Here is a 16,667-nt window from a genome sequence, read left to right as displayed (position 1 = left end):
CTGCAAATACTCACAATACAACCAAATACAGAAGCGCACTGCAAATACTCACAAAACCATCAAATACCAAAACCTGCTACAAATACTCACAACACAACCAAATGCAAAAACGCTCTGCAAATACTCACAACACAACCAAATACAGAAATGCACTGCAAAGGCACAACCCAAAGAAATACAGAAACACGCTGCAAATACTTGCAACACACCCAAATACAAAAATGCACTACAAACACTCGCAACACAACCAAGTACAGAAACGCACTACAAAACAAAACAACCAAATACAAAAACACGCAGCAAACTCAGAAACGTGGTGCAAATACTCACATCCCAACCAAATACAGAAATGCACTGCAAATACTTACAACACAACCAAATACAGAAACGTGGTGCAAATACTCACAACAAAACCAAATACAAAACCAAATACAGAAATGCACTACAAATACTCGCAACACAACCAAATACAGAAACACGCAGCAAACTCAGAAACGTGGTGCAAATACTCACAACAAAACCAAATACAGAAATCCACTACAAATACTTACAACACAACCAAATACAGAAACATGGTGCAAATACTCACGACAAAACCAAATACAGAAATGCACTACAAATACTCGTAACACAACCAAATACAGAAACACGCAGCAAATTCAGAAACGTGGTGCAAATACTCACAACACAACCAAATACAAAAACGCACTGCAAAGTCACAACCCAAACAAATACAGAAACACACTGCAAATACTGGCAACACACCCAAATACAGAAATGCGGTGCAAATACTTACAACAAAACCAAATACAAAAACGCACTACAAATACTCGCAACACAACCGAATACAGAAATGCGCCCCAAATGCTCACAAAACAACCAAATACAAAAACACGTAGCAAATTCAGAACGCGGTGCAAATACTCACAACACAACCAAATACAAAAACGCGCTGCAAATACTCACAACACACCCAAATACAGAAATGCACTGCAAATACTCGCAACACACCTAAATACAGAAGCGCACTGCAAATACTCACAAAACCATCAAATACCAAAACCTGCTACAAATACTCACAACACAACCAAATGCAAAAAAGCTCTGCAAATACTCACAACCCAAAGAAATACAGAAACACGCTGCAAATACTTGCAACACACCCAAATACAAAAATGCACTACAAACACTCGCAACACAACCAAGTACAGAAACGCACTACAAAACAAAACAACCAAATACAAAAACACGCAGCAAACTCAGAAACGTGGTGCAAATACTCACATCCCAACCAAATACAGAAATGCACTGCAAATACTTACAACACAACCAAATACAGAAATGTGGTGCAAATACTCACGACAAAACCAAATACAGAAATGCACTACAAATACTCGCAACACAACCAAATACAGAAACACGCAGCAAACTCAGAAACGTGGTGCAAATACTCACAACAAAACCAAATACAGAAATCCACTACAAATACTTACAACACAACCAAATACAGAAACATGGTGCAAATACTCACGACAAAACCAAATACAGAAATGCACTACAAATACTCGTAACACAACCAAATACAGAAACACGCAGCAAATTCAGAAACGTGGTGCAAATACTCACAACACAACCAAATACAAAAACGCACTGCAAAGTCACAACCCAAACAAATACAGAAACACACTGCAAATACTGGCAACACACCCAAATACAGAAATGCGGTGCAAATACTTACAACAAAACCAAATACAAAAACGCACTACAAATACTCGCAACACAACCGAATACAGAAATGCGCCCCAAATGCTCACAAAACAACCAAATACAAAAACACGTAGCAAATTCAGAACGCGGTGCAAATACTCACAACACAACCAAATACAAAAACGCGCTGCAAATACTCACAACACACCCAAATACAGAAATGCACTGCAAATACTCGCAACACACCTAAATACAGAAACGCGCTGCAAATGCTCGCAACACACCCGAATACAGAAATGCGGTGCAAATACTCACAAAACAACCAAATACAAAAACACGCAGCAAATTCAGAAATGCACTGCAAATACTCTTGTACTAATACTATTTGTAGCATGTTTCTGTATATGGCTGTGTTGTGAGAATTTTCTTTATTTGCTGGTGCTTTTGCATTTGCATGAGTTTTCATAAGTTGCAGCACTTCCAAATCAGCATATTAAAATGATTTCTGAAAGATCATGTGATACTGAAGACTGGAGTAATGGCTGCTGAAAATTCAGCTTTGCCATCATAGGAATAAATTACATATTAAAATATATTCAAATAGAAAACATTTATTTAAAATTGTAATAATTGTAATAATTTGATCAAATAAATTCAGCCTCATGAGTATAGACTTTTATACTATAGACTTTTCAAAAAGGTTAAAAAATCGTACCTATCGTAATATAGTGTACACTACTGATAAATGTCCACAAATGTATGAAACTGCAAAGTTGCAAAAATATTAAACCATTGGTCAGGCATATCCAGCAAGCAGTATTTTATCTTTGGCACCCCCTACAAATGTGCTCTATTCACAAACCTCCTTTCTTAGATTCACTGAATGATTGCTTGAAACAAGTTTTGAATAGTCGCCTCTGTTTTTCTGTGGTTTCAGACATCTTAATGTCAGTGACGTGTGGGAGTTGGAAGGGCAGCTTCAGACAAAGTATTGCATTCATGTTCCGTTACTGTACTGTTTTTTTTTCTTTCCCACACATTAACAATGGAACTTGATGGCTCAGAGAGTTTACGGTAGGTTCACACACTTTAAACTAACCGCACCGTAAGTCACCGCCAACAGCCAATGACTTTTGCTGATTTTCCGTATACAAAAAATGCAATGTTTGCATGTGTGAAGGCTTAAAAGCTGAAACTTTTCCAAACTTTACTCTGAATGCTAGTTTTCTATGCACGGTAATAATCTAGATCACTACATTATTTCGCTTTGAAAATTGCCCATATTGGTGTTTTTATTCAATTTCAATCCAATTTTCAATGTTGATTCTAAGCATTGATGTTATCTGAATATCAACATATCCTCATTGAGCCAGCAGCACTGCTTATAGACTCCAGATGTTGATCCAACTAACAAAAATAAAGAGTATTTTTATACATCTCAGTCAGTGAGTGTACATATGCAAAACAAGAAATCTGATTGGTGGTTTATACATACCGCACCAACGGGAAAGGCCAGAACAGCCATCATCCAGTCTCGTAAGCCAATCAGCTTCCTCAACTGTCTCTCTTGCTCCATACTGGCAGTGCCTTTTGTCAAAAGGCTTGAGAGGTCAGTAAGGACACACACTCCAAAGAACACCGCCTGAATGACCTGACATGGGGAATCATAACATACTGGTTAGAGAAAGGTAATGTACTACACCCTGAAGAAATGGGACACATGTCCCATCAGATTTGTAAATGCAACACTAAGAACAATGATGTGACCTTTTGACCTTTACATTTTGACAAAGACTTTGTTATATAAATGAAAAGTTATTTTAAATTGTAAGAAAATTTCACAATATAATTAGGGGCCAAGCACCTAGGTTTACTTTTACTTTACTTTAATTATTATCGTTATTATTGTTGTTATTATCTAATTGTTCCTTCTTCTTCTTCTTCTGCTCTTGGAGTCTATGGCAACCCATATAACCGCTCGCTGGACAGTTATGAAATTTGGCACACTGAGGTCAGTCTCAATATTAATCATAGAAAATTTGGAGTCTCTCTCTCAAACTGTCTAGTGCCACCATTAGGCCAAATTTGTACCTACTGGTCAAAAGATGTACAAATCATTTTTATTTTTGATTATTAATAATTTCTGAACAGTATGACCAAAATCATAAGAGCGATCTTGTTAGATTCAGAGCAGCATACCAAATCAAACAATAACAGTTTTGCTATGTCAGCCATTTTGAGCATGGACTATTTCAAATTTTGTAGTAAAATGCTGTATTTTTCAAACACTTTAGTGTATTGTTATGAATCTTATAGAACCGCTTGCAGAAAAGTTATGAGATTTGGCACACAGATAAAGGACAGTCTCATCATTAACCACACCAAATTTGGAGTCTCTACCTCAAACTCTCTAGCGCCACCAACAGGCCAATTTTTTCCCCTTTTAATTCCTTGACTCATACCAAGTCAAATACATAAATTTACATTTCAAATTACAAAATGTACATTTCTACGAGTGAGGATCTTTTGCAATTTGGAATTTTCAAAGAAACTATTTTTTTCTAACTCGTTCTAGACAGGTTGTCAAATTTTCACCAATTTTGACCAAAATTGGCTCAGATCATCTTTAGAGCAAAATTATTAAAAGCGTTTTAATATACCAAACAATTTTCAAAAAGCGTGTTAATGAATTTGACAAAGTTTGTGCAAAAATGAACATGAGGCTATATTTTCACAACGCTTTAGCATATTCTGACCAAACTTGGTATGTGTTAAAACAAGCATGACGTAAGTGCTCTTGAACGGTTTTGGCACAGCGCCACCTACTGGTCAAAAAATTTACATTTCTGCTTATAACTTCTGACCAGTTTGGCCAAAAAAATATGTATGTTTTCGATACAGAGTGCAAATGGCTGTGCATTTATTTGTGTTGTTAACTCAAAGGGAGCGAAATGAAACTGTCTGAACCCGAAGTTGACTCTCTCCCCTCTTCCCCCTCCGCTCCGCAGCGCAACACGCTTACTTTTGCAGCATTTTTTAAAACTGTGGTGAGAACTAACCAGTGCTGAAACAGGGGGTTTCATGATCCTTTAACAGGGGTCTCCAATCCTGCTTAGCTCTTCATTTTACCTCTGTTGTGTTTGGCCCCTTAATTTCTGCTTGCATTTATTTATTTATTTTTATGATATGATACACCTTTTCAACAGTAGTGTATTTATTTATTTACAAAATTACATATATACACACGTTTTTAAACTATATATTAGCCATCAGAGATCAAAAAGCTGAATGCCAGAATGTAGTATATACAATTGATAATTGGGTTGTGTGGATTATTATGAACTCTGTTTGAACTCTCATTCTGACGGCACCCATTCACTACAGAGGATCCATTGGTGATCAAATGATATAATGGTAAATTACTCCAAATCTATTCTGATGAAGAAACAAACCCATCTACATCTTGGATTGTTGGGTTAAATATTCCTTTAAGCCCTAACTAAAAACAGCAGGCAAAGATGACTGGGTTTGGTCCATTTTTGTTATAAATAAATGAAGTAATATTTCCATTTTTTATTTTTTTTGGAAGACCTTTCATTGACATGCAAATCAAAGCTGTCTTATAAAAGGAACACAAGGGGAAGTTGAAGGGAGACTTGATGAAAGCCATGCATTCATCTTTAGTTGTCTCAAAATAGAATATGAGTATTTCTAAGTGCCATCATTTTCCAAGAGCAAACAAACTCACATCACAGGAAACAGAACAATATACAGATACAGTTGACAAGCTTTAAAATGTTACAATGCACGACAGGCTGCAAGAACACTGGCACTGGAATAATTTAATACACAACCTTTCCTCCATAACCTATTCCTCGTCTTAAGCTAATATGTCTTTTTTTTAGCCCATTTTCCATTAGCGAACATTCGTGATGAGAGTGTTAGGAGATTGCTTTGACATTAATTTAAGATGGAAAGACATTATGGAATTATGAGGGTTTCTTTATTATATCTCCTCCGCAGATATCCAACATGCAAAAAAGTCTCCCATTAATGCACTCTTTAATATTTCATTCCTCATTATCTTTCTGCTCCTAAATTTGTTTCCTGCTGTCTGAAGACAGGAGAAGCCCTGCTAAGGCTTCATATAAATGTTCGATTTGTCCAAAACCAATCTTTTATTGGAAAAGTCTTAAATCCCTATTACCAGCTGCCTAAAATCATCTATTTTTCTTACTCTACCCTCACTACTGCTTTTGATCTTAGCTAAAAATGGACGTTCATTCTTTTCTCACATTAGTTGAGAGTTAAAAAACAGCTATGGTGCAAGGACATGAAGCCAATAGAGGCATAAAATCATTTATTAGCTATACAAAGTCTTATTTTGTGCTTATAAACAACCACAAGGATTGCTGGACTGAGACTCAAGTCTCCATGAAATCTAGTGAATTGCTTGTTTGAGGCTGGGAATAATAATAATTGGGCTAGGAAACCTCAGTTCTTATCAAACAACAGACCGCTACAGTATACTGCGAAAAGAGAGAGAAAAAAAAACATAATAACATTTAGCATTCATGATAAAATAAAAATCATAAAACAATGTGCAATTGTACTAGTTTAAAAGCTATGCATTTAAATGCACCATTTCAGTCTTAAAATATTAGACTGGAACAGACTTTTTCTAACCCTATTTGTCTAAAAAAGATTTTATAATTAGAGTTGCAACATAGCAAGTGCTCTCACAAAAATACAGGCTGCCTTTCATCACAGTAATGATACACTCAGAAAACCTGTGCATCTGTGCTAATTAAACTCTGCTAATTAATCCACGGGTATCTCATTGTCAGATCACTGAAAGCTTTCGGCCACACTTGACCAGGCACTTTATGTATGACACTGAGAGACCGATTCAATGCCAGGCTGCTCAAGTGTCCTATTGTGAGAACGGAAAGCCAAATCTGAGCCCTATATTTAATCATTAATGAGGCCTGATGAAAACATAAATGGCTAAAATCACAGTTAACACAATGGTAGTTACTTAGAGTGTTAATAAAAGTACAATGCTACAGTGGAGTAGATCAGTTGTGGAGAGTCAGTGCAAGTATTTGATCCAGACGTACTTGCATTTCTCATGCCAAGATGAGATAATCTGCCTCTCTGAACGTGACGTGTTTATTGTCAGTTCTAATATTAGTTTCACACAAGCCTCATCATCCAGGTTCATTACAGCAATGCAATGAGAGCTGTCAGAGGTCCTTAAATGCTGTCATAATTAATCATTATACTGTACTGTACTATCATACAAAGCAGCACAAATAAATCACTTCCCTGGCTCTCTATGGTTGAGGTGAAAGAAAGTTTTTCTGTGCTTGTGGATGATGAAAGAGTTTATGAATAAATATATTTTTATTTACATATATATAGAGAGAGAATAGTTTAATTTAAAACAGTAATATTTTGTTGATTAAAACCAGTACTTTATTTCTAACTTTTGAACAATAGTTATATGTTTATTGTAGTCCAGTGTTTAAAGTGCTAGAATATCAAATAAGCGCTAAGGATTTTAGGAGAAAACAGCATGTTATGAAACAGCGTAAGGTTTGAAAATCTCAATCCGCAATAATCCGAACACATCTGCACAGAACATATCTGTACATGCGATTATTCCCCCCCAAAAAATGAGAGAAAAAAAGCAAACAGTGCACTGGAACAGATGTGTAAATGTGAAGTGTAACAAAACAACTTTTATTGCTATTAAAAATCACTGTTCGAAAAAGGGGGAGAAATGGGCTGTTTATGTGGAAAACATGACTCATTGGCTCACAGACTGTCATAACAGTCAATGCGTATGTGCGTGCGTGCAGTTGCTGGCGCCTAATGTGACCTGCATTTACTCAAACAGACTGGTCCCTTATGGTGCCAGAACAAAAGAAAAGGATGCTTCAGTTTATCTATAAAAACTGTAAATGCACCCTTAATTTGTCCTCCTCTGAACTGCTCCTAATTCAGCACAACCTTTCAGAATAAGATTTATTATTAATGAGGATGTGAGATATGAACAGCATGACATCATCATTAGAGATTTAAAAAGTCATTACGTCATGTGATTAACGTTTAATGCTCAGTAAATATGACGTAAGACTATTTGTGTTGGCGTTTGGACTCCTTTTTTTAGAAACCTGCATATGTAACAGGGGTTTGTCTATATAATGCATTATGGAGATGTCATAAAAAATTATATATAAATATATATATCAGGCACTGCATGGGAACGATACACATGCACTTACCAAATCTATGAACGTAAGAAACTTCCAGCTACCGCCGTATGTTTGATGCGCGGGCATGTCTATGGCTTTGTAATTGCAGAGGATGGAAAAATAAGAGAGGAGTATCGCTACTCTGAGGATCTGTGATGGGATGAGCGCCATTTTCCTTCCCCCGTCGTATTTCCGTCTCAGGAAATATCCTGTTGACAGAGGGATGCTGTTATGCGGTGGGGAGGAGGAGAGGACGTTGGTGGAGGCGGCGGATGTGCGCGAGAGGTTGTTGCTATAGTAACAAGCATCGCTGCTTGTGCAGAGCAGCTAGTGTGTCACTGTTCTTTGTGTCCGCGCATGCTCATTGCACCAGTACCGAGTTTTGGGGATTCGCTTTGTTTTTTCCTTTCATTTGTCTTTCAGCAGGCTAATCATTTTCCGGATTTGTTTACTGTCCTAATATAGCACAAACTGTATAAATGAAACATTTAGACTCTATTCTAGGTCATTGTGTTGTCACATTTTGTAGTCTGTTTACTATTTCTCAGAGGTGGTTTATTTTTGGAAGTCAGTTTGTGTATTTTCATATACCAAGAAAAGTTACAAAAATGATTACAATTTTTTACCGTCATCGACTGTGGGAAAACTAGATACAGTAATAGATAACTAGAAACAGTTAATTTCCCAGCTAACAAAAATATGTTCCAAGATTGTTCAAATGTCCAGTTTATATTTGTTTATATTTTTTGTTTATATAGTCTACAGGAAACATCTTTAAAAAAAAAAGTGTCTTTTTCTACAAATTTTGTATGTATGCATGTATAATATTCAGGGTACACATTTCTAGTAATTGTGCAGTTAATTCTTATATTGTATTTTCAGAAAGTTTTAAAATGTTTGTCCTCTCCCCAAATTTGTCACTACTGATACACAGTAATATATCATTTAATGAGAAGGGTTATAATGACCTATTAAGATTTTGCTTACATCTACCTTGTAAATATATATATATATTTTTTGCTATTTTATTTAAACATTTTCAGAGGTTAATCAATAACAATTACAATTTTAACAATATTCCAGGTGTCATTTATGAGATTTGTTGTTTTATGAATTCAACTTTTCTTTGTAAAAGGCAAAAAGTTCATTATACTAATTTCAAAGTTAAGGATTCATTAGTTTAAATATAAACTGAACCAAAAACTATCATACCATCTTAGTTGATAATTCAATATACTTCATTTTTGACAAAACATCACATTTTGGTCATGACAGCACATGTTTGGTAGTGTCAGTAATGTTTTGCCAGCGACCATGTCACATTACAGAATTTTAACTAACATACACTCTTAAAAATAAAGGTGCTTCATGATGCCATAGATCATTGTTTAAATGGTTCCATAAAGAACCTTTAACATTCGGTTTCACAAAAGGTTCTTTGTGGCGAAAGAAGGTTCTTCAGATTATAAAAAGGTAAGAAAGAGATGGTTCTTTAAAGAACCTTTAACAGAATGGTTCTTTGTGGAAACAAAAATAGCTCTTCTATGCCATCGCTGTGAAGAACCTTTTAAAGCTCTTTTATTTTTAGGAGTGTACTAAACACTTCTGAAACATACTAAAGTACAAAAGATTTTTCATACCTGTTTTAAATAAAATTTTGTTGATTTCCCCCAAATAATAACATGACATGTTACGGTAGTCCCAATTTTAAACACTTTCGAGCCCAGCTCAAAGATGCTAATCAGCACATGGTTAACTAGCACAGTTCTGAACAGCTGACAGTCAACATTTGTTTTTAAATTAATTATATAGAATTCTAAGCAACACAAAACTGCTCATCCCCACAGCCATGTACAGAGGGAAAGTGCTTTATTTTGATGTCAAAAACAGGTTTTTCCTACCATTTAAAATACAATAATGTATTCATAGTTATCATATATATGTTGTAATAACATAATTAACTAAATGCTGAATAAATATTATAAAATATATAATAAAAGGTATGGTCCCCTGGAGTTGTGTTACTGGTGTTACCGTTTAACCAAAATAGTTTATTTTAAAATAAAAATCACACTGACGACATCACTTGAGTTCCTTCTTCCAAGAAATGTTCTCATTTATCTCAGGATTTCATATGAAGCTTTTAGCTGAAGTCACTGGTGTGACCTACTTTATTGTTAGGGAATTGTAAAAAACTAGAATAAATGGATTAAACTACTTAATTTAGTGTGTATACAATGACTGACAACGTGTGGTTTGATACCTTGCAGCAGCCATTTTGTAAAATGCATTTTTCATGAAAATTGTCACTGATGTCACTGTCACTGGTGTTACCTTTCTTATGGGTAACAACAGCAAAGATCAGTATTTCAGGTCTTATATGACACTAGGGATTCATTGTGTCACTGGTGTTACTGTGTATTTTTATTGTCACATTAAATAAATGAAACATCTCCTTATTTCTTGCATTTTCATTATTTTTCGGTAACTCTGACGACATGTGCTGAAAAAAAAATTGAGAAATAAAATTTCATAAAAACCTTTAATATTGCCAAAGTGACAAAAAAATAGTACATGTGGTCTTTAAATAATTGCACAAAAAAGATCATTAAAACATCATTAAGCTGTAATTTATATGTATTCATAAAGTCAAAAGGTAATCCAATAATGTGCTCTAAGTTTAAATGTTAGAAAAAGAAATACATTTTAAGACATCTTGTGACACCACAAGTGGACATTTCTGTAGAATGACCCAAAAACTAGATTTTGTGGAATAAAATCGGTAGTGACAATTTTCAGATACTTTTGTGCCCAGCTCGGAGATGCTAATCAGCACATGGTTAGCTAGCACAGTTCTGAACAGCTGTACACACATAAAAACTAAATGTTATGGATTAACTCCCAAAAAAGTGTTAACTGCAAAAAAAAAAAAAAAAAAAGTGTGCTTAATTGAAAAAAAAAAAAAAAAAAAAAAATGTTTGGTGGTGACGTTCCTTACAATTATACACATATGTTTGGTCTTTTGAACACATTTTTACCTCAAAATGATGGGGCCTACACTGTAAAAAATAAAAAACGCAATTTGTTGAGTCAGCTTAAAATAATTTGTTACCCTGCTGCCTTAAAATTTTAGGTTCAGTCAACTAAAATAAGTTTAGTCAACTTGAAATGTTAAGTTGTACTAAGTAACAACTTAGATATTTGTGTTTGCGAAACTTAACAGATGGGTAAGTAACCCAGCTGCCTTCAAATTTTAAGTTGATTTAACTCAAATATCTAAGTTGTCACTTAGTATAATTTAACATTTCAAGTTGAATAAACTTTTTTTTGAGTTGACTGGACTTAAAATTTTAAGGCAGCCAGGTTACAAATTATTTTAAATTGACTCAACAAATTGTTTTTTGCAGTGTATCTACTCACACCTTGTAGCTATGAGAAAGAGGGACACATAAATATTTCCTGATCATAAATTTAAGTGTGTAGTTAAAATTTGTTCCAGTCAATAGACTACAGACACGAAAATGCGTGACACATTTTTTTTACATAAAGTTTCATAATTTACAAAGAAAATATTAAAAACATTTTTAAAATATATATTTTAAAAACAACAATTCAATAAAATGCAAAAAATATTTCAATATAATTTTGATTTTCATAAATTTTATAATTTAGCGGTTGGGGTTCGGGACAGCCACCTCCCAACTGAAAGTACCAAATAATTATATTTTATATATATTAAGCTTACTGATATTTTAAATAGTATCGTGTGTTCCAATAGATAATAGAAGGATTTTAGTAAACATCTAAGATTTAAATATAAATGCTTTTTAAATGTGTTTTTTGGTTGTGGGACAGCAGTTTGCACCAGTTCTATAGAATGGCCCATATATCAAGAATAAGGGAAACATCCATTTTATCATTTATCATTTTTATCATCATGGGAAAGTTACTTTTTAGGTTCTCTGAAAGTTCTTAAAAAATGGTAACATCCAACAACAACAAACATAAAATTTAAATATTTCAGAAAAAAATGCATTCCATAAATTATTATATTACTTACTTACGTAACTTATAATTGGCCATTTGAGTCCATCACTGTTTGAGGGATGTCAGACAGTAGCAGACAAAAAATGTTTGTCCCTGTAAAACCTACATTATGATACAACACGGCAGCCAAAGAGGTTTACAGTGGAAAATCCCTTGCCACAGGCACACAAATGGTTCCCAGAACTAGCCATTTAAGAGGATCGAGGAATGAGGATTAAAAAACTATGCCTGCCTCCACTTAAAGCAGCGTTGCAGGGGCTGGTGTGATTCCTGTGACCTGAACTTTCTCTGTATTACCTAAGACAGGGTGATTTCTTTTTTTTATCTTCCAGATCAAGGGATAATATTCATAATATACACAATTTTAGCTGTCACATCTCAAGTAGCGTTATGAAACTGGACGCTTTTATGTTTGGACTTACTGTCACTCACATGCCATATTATCTCAGCCAAATCCACTTATTACCAGCATGTTATTGCTTTTTTTCTATCTTAAACAAATCAGGTCACTGAAACTGATGTGTGTAAAATCCTTTTTTTTCTCTGAAATATTCAAAACCTTATATTTATCTAACTCAACCTAAGCCCCATGAGCAAAATGAGAAAATGCAAAGAAAATATAAGGCAAGCTGACTGCTGTGCAGGCTCTTCACCTACTGTGGGGTTTGATGGGGTCTGCCAGAGTGCAGGAGTGCTCCACAGTTTGTGGTTAGCTGTGGGGAGTGTGCATAAGTTTCCAAAGCTGAGGTAGGCTTGTTCACAGTACTGTAAGTGCAGTTGAGTGAGATGCATGTGCGTGTGGTTCTAGATGCGTGGGTCCACCAGTAACCCAAAACTTCATCTCATTCAACTGGCCCCAGGCTCTTTGACATGCAAAGCTCTGATTTCATGTCCAATATATGTGCAAGAGTAGATCTCAGTGTGTTTATTAGCATGATACAGTGCCAAAAGTCTTGGAAACACCGATTAGGCGCCCCATCTCACACTTGAAATACATGCTTGCTAGGCCAAACACACTGTTTTATTTTGGTTTTGGTTTTCTTAGGGTTTATTTTGTGATAATGTCCAGTTGACTGTACATTATCCCACTTAATTGTTAGATGGCTACATCTCAAGTCAGTAAATACGCAAACATCAAATGCAATTTCAACCAAGGGGGGCCTGAGCCAATATGCTGTTTAGGAGGCCCAGAAACCACAGCGGCATTCCTGGAAAGTAGCACCAGTTTAGTTATTGTAATATTAGTGGTTATGCAGCAAGAACCCATTATTCCAGAAACATACTTTGCCCAAATACGCAAGTCTTGGTATACGGTCGTATTTGCTGTTAATCATTACATTTTAGCAATGCAAGATTGTCTTTACAAAATGTGTTGACATACTATTGTAACTGAATGCAAGTACAGTACTTGTGGCCAAATGCTTGCGGATACACTCTCACACTTGTGTTAAGTATAGGGCTTTGCAAACTTGAAATAGTTAACCCTGAGTCATTCTCAACATTGCATAAATGGCATCCTGGGTTATTTTGTTTCATGCTTCCCACTGCTCATAATTTATCTAGGGTTAGCAATTAATTCTGGGTATTCATAAGATGACATTTCACTCTCATTTCATTTTTTTTTTTTTTTTTTTACTCGTTTGGAAGGACATATCTGTCTCGGGGAGTGGGGGGATTTTATTGTGATAGGACAGTAGAGAGATGACAGGAAGGAGCTGGGAGGAGAGAGGGGAGTGGGACTGGCAAAGGACCTCGAGACAGGAATCGAACTTGGATCGCCGTGAGCGCAGTTGCACTATACATCGACGCACTATCCACAAGGCTATTGGCGCCGACCACTTCACTCTAATTTTCTTAACCCTGGGTTATTGTCAGTGTTGCCAAGTCTGCTGTTTTCCTGTGGAAGTGGGCTACTTTAACACTGCTGCAACCGGTTGTTTTCATGTCCACAGGTTGAAGCGACCCCAATAACGTGATATTTGGGCAATACACGATAGAGGGTTTGCACTTACAATCGCGCTTTGGTCAGTTACCCGGATGCGGAGCCATATTGGTGATATTCAGATGTAAACAACAGCTTAGATTGCACAGTTAATGTACTACTGAATACGTTGTTCTGCTAATTTATGCAGTCAAAACCATGGAAAAATATATGGAAGCGTCTAATAATATAAAGAAGGACTTAGTAAGCAGGAAGGGGTGCAATATTTTGACAAACTAAAGTTAATAGGTGGTAAAGATACATACGAGCAGTATTAATTAAAATATTAGCCTAATATTTCACCTGCCTGACTGGAAATGATAAGAACAAACACGAATGATGTCAAGATTCTTGCCCTGGAAATCCTGGTTCAGTTTGGCCAACCACAAACGCCTTTTGTTCCTCAGACAGCTTCTTGCACTCTTCTCCTTGATTTGTTATAACATTTGGCAGTGTATAGTACTCTAAATGTTTTTCCCGGTCCGAACGATTAATACAGCCCAAAATATGACAATAATTTACCATTTTCAGCAGCAATACAGTAGCCAAAAATGCAAGTTCGTTCAGTTCCGTGGCGCCAATATGGCCCATTGATGACCCGTCATGAAAACACTCTATTGGACTAGTTTTGGGTCAGTTCTGAGTAGCAATTGGACGTTTTTTTTTTTTTTGTGAAAACCTGGCAACCCTGGTTATTGTTCTTCTTTGAATATTTGCTGTGTCAGTGTCACTGATTGGACTAACACAGCAATGTTTACATAAAGGCTCTATCACTGTGCATTCTTATATTATAGACTACCGACTGTACTATCAAGTTCTCCTGAATTGACTTTTTAGACCATAAAGGTAAGAAAGAAACGGTCTCTTCATCACTCCAACTGACGCGTTTTCCGTCACCATTTGACATGTTTCCCCTCAAACACTGAAATGACTGTTTATACAACGCGCAGTGTTTCCATTACTGTCCTAATCACGTGAGTATGAGGCAAGCGAGTGGGTGTCTGCTGGTAAGCATTAGCCGTAACGTTCAACACCACATTACTTTAAACTTTACATGTTTGGCATCGCAACCTGGACTTTACACCTCAAACCGGTGATAACCCTGCTCTGGAGCAGCTATCTCCGCTTCTAAAATACAGGTGTGAAACATTCTTCTACCAGGGGTTAAAAGCAGGACGATAATCTGGAGTTTGGAAGCCCGTATGTTCCTGGCTTTATAATCAATGACGCTGTCTACAATAGATGGACAAACGGACCAGAATAGAATTCTAATGACGTGATGTTTCTGGAACGCTCTCACACTGAACATTCCAATTAATCATTCAGAATCACGTACACCAGAGAGCCACATAAAACTTTTGTGTTATTCAAGTTTATCAAGTAATGCAAGAACAAACATGTGTATAATGAATTAACAAAGAAATACTGCCTTTTGTTAATGCAGTAGGAAAAAGCAGTGACTGGAGAAGCCTGCTGAGGTGATGGACTTGTGGCTTGTGTGGTTGGTCTGCTCTGCTTTTCTATATGTCTCTTTCGATTTTCTGTTAACTTAAGAAAGTTCATAGCCTAGCTTATTGCCAATAAATGTGCAATGGCAACCATCATTCAACCACATTTGAAAAGAGAGTTGAACCGCAAGTCTTAATGCAGTTCACAGACGGCGCGTAGAGCAATATATCTGTCTTTTGGATACATTTATCATCATGTGGGGAAAGTCACACTAATCCCTTTCCCCCTTATCAATCTCTAGTCGGATCTGCAACAAGATCCCATGTAATTAGGTTGAGTTGCCCTTGCGTACGCATACCAGCATAACATTGTAGCAGAGTGGTCTGTAGCAGCCTATAAATAGTCTATCAGTGTCTCATTAAAATGCTGTTTTGTTTACAACAGCGTAATGCTATGGACCAAACACCGGTGCGGGTACTGATGTTTAGACTTGTTTGCTGACATCAAAGTCTGCCCAATCAATCTAATGAAGAGAGCGAACGCACACATCTGCCCGCTCGCCCGCCTCCTGCTTACCTTTGTCCTGGTTCTGCCAATTAGATGTCCCTTCTCAGAAACCTCCCACTCTAATCCCGTAGATAATGAGGAAATATTATTCATTCATTACAATTGCCTTCAGATTCAAATTTGGTTTCATAACTGTCTTACGGTTAATCAAAAAACGTCAACATAGATTACGAGCTTTTTGGATGGAGGTTGGCAGGACCGCAGGAGCTTCACCGGTCATATTGTGCTCATGGAGAGCACAGGTCTTCAGTTTGTGTGCCCTTAAAAATCCATTTCAGTTCTTGCATTTGCATTCAGAATTTAAATTTGATTATATATAGTAATAAAATGAAGTGAAATTAATATGATCAGCACATCTGTTTTCAGCACTAAATGTTTCCTGAGAACCAAATCAGCAGAATGACTTTTGAAGGATCACAAGACACTGAAGACTAAAGTAATAACTGCTAAAAATTCAGCTTTGTCATCACAAAAATAAATGCGTTTTTGAATGTATTAAAATAGAAAACAGTTTTTTTTTAATTGTAATAATATTATTTTTACTTGTATTTTTGATCAGTAAGTGTTTTATTCAATTCAGATTCACATGCATGATTTGACAGGTAGCTGTTTCTTCAAATATTTATTTTTTCAAAACCCTGCAAGTCTGCATCCTG

At 36.0% G+C, this 16,667-nt stretch overlaps 1 protein-coding gene across 2 annotated transcripts in view; it reads right to left on the bottom strand.

Moving 5' to 3' along the window:
- The window catches only part of aig1 (androgen-induced 1 (H. sapiens)), a 55,164-nt gene extending 46,939 nt beyond the window's left edge, over positions 1 to 8,225 (bottom strand). Inside the window, exons 1-2 of one of the 2 annotated variants that reach the window (XM_051139335.1) lie at positions 7,998 to 8,225; positions 3,203 to 3,358 (exon numbers count right to left, since the gene is read on the bottom strand). In XM_051139335.1, the coding sequence (XP_050995292.1) occupies positions 3,203 to 3,358; positions 7,998 to 8,138 (297 nt within the window). In that variant the 5' untranslated portion in view covers positions 8,139 to 8,225. The remainder of the gene's footprint in view (positions 1 to 3,202; positions 3,359 to 7,997) is intronic. The other variant, XM_051139334.1, reaches the window with a different exon arrangement.
- Positions 8,226 to 16,667: the final 8,442 nt, after the last annotated feature.

This window comes from Labeo rohita, chromosome 20 (assembly GCF_022985175.1).
Source record: "Labeo rohita strain BAU-BD-2019 chromosome 20, IGBB_LRoh.1.0, whole genome shotgun sequence".
Taxonomy (NCBI): Eukaryota; Metazoa; Chordata; class Actinopteri; order Cypriniformes; family Cyprinidae; genus Labeo; species Labeo rohita.
Note: the sequence above shows the minus strand (reverse complement) of the source record. Positions and strands in the feature narration are given on the sequence as shown.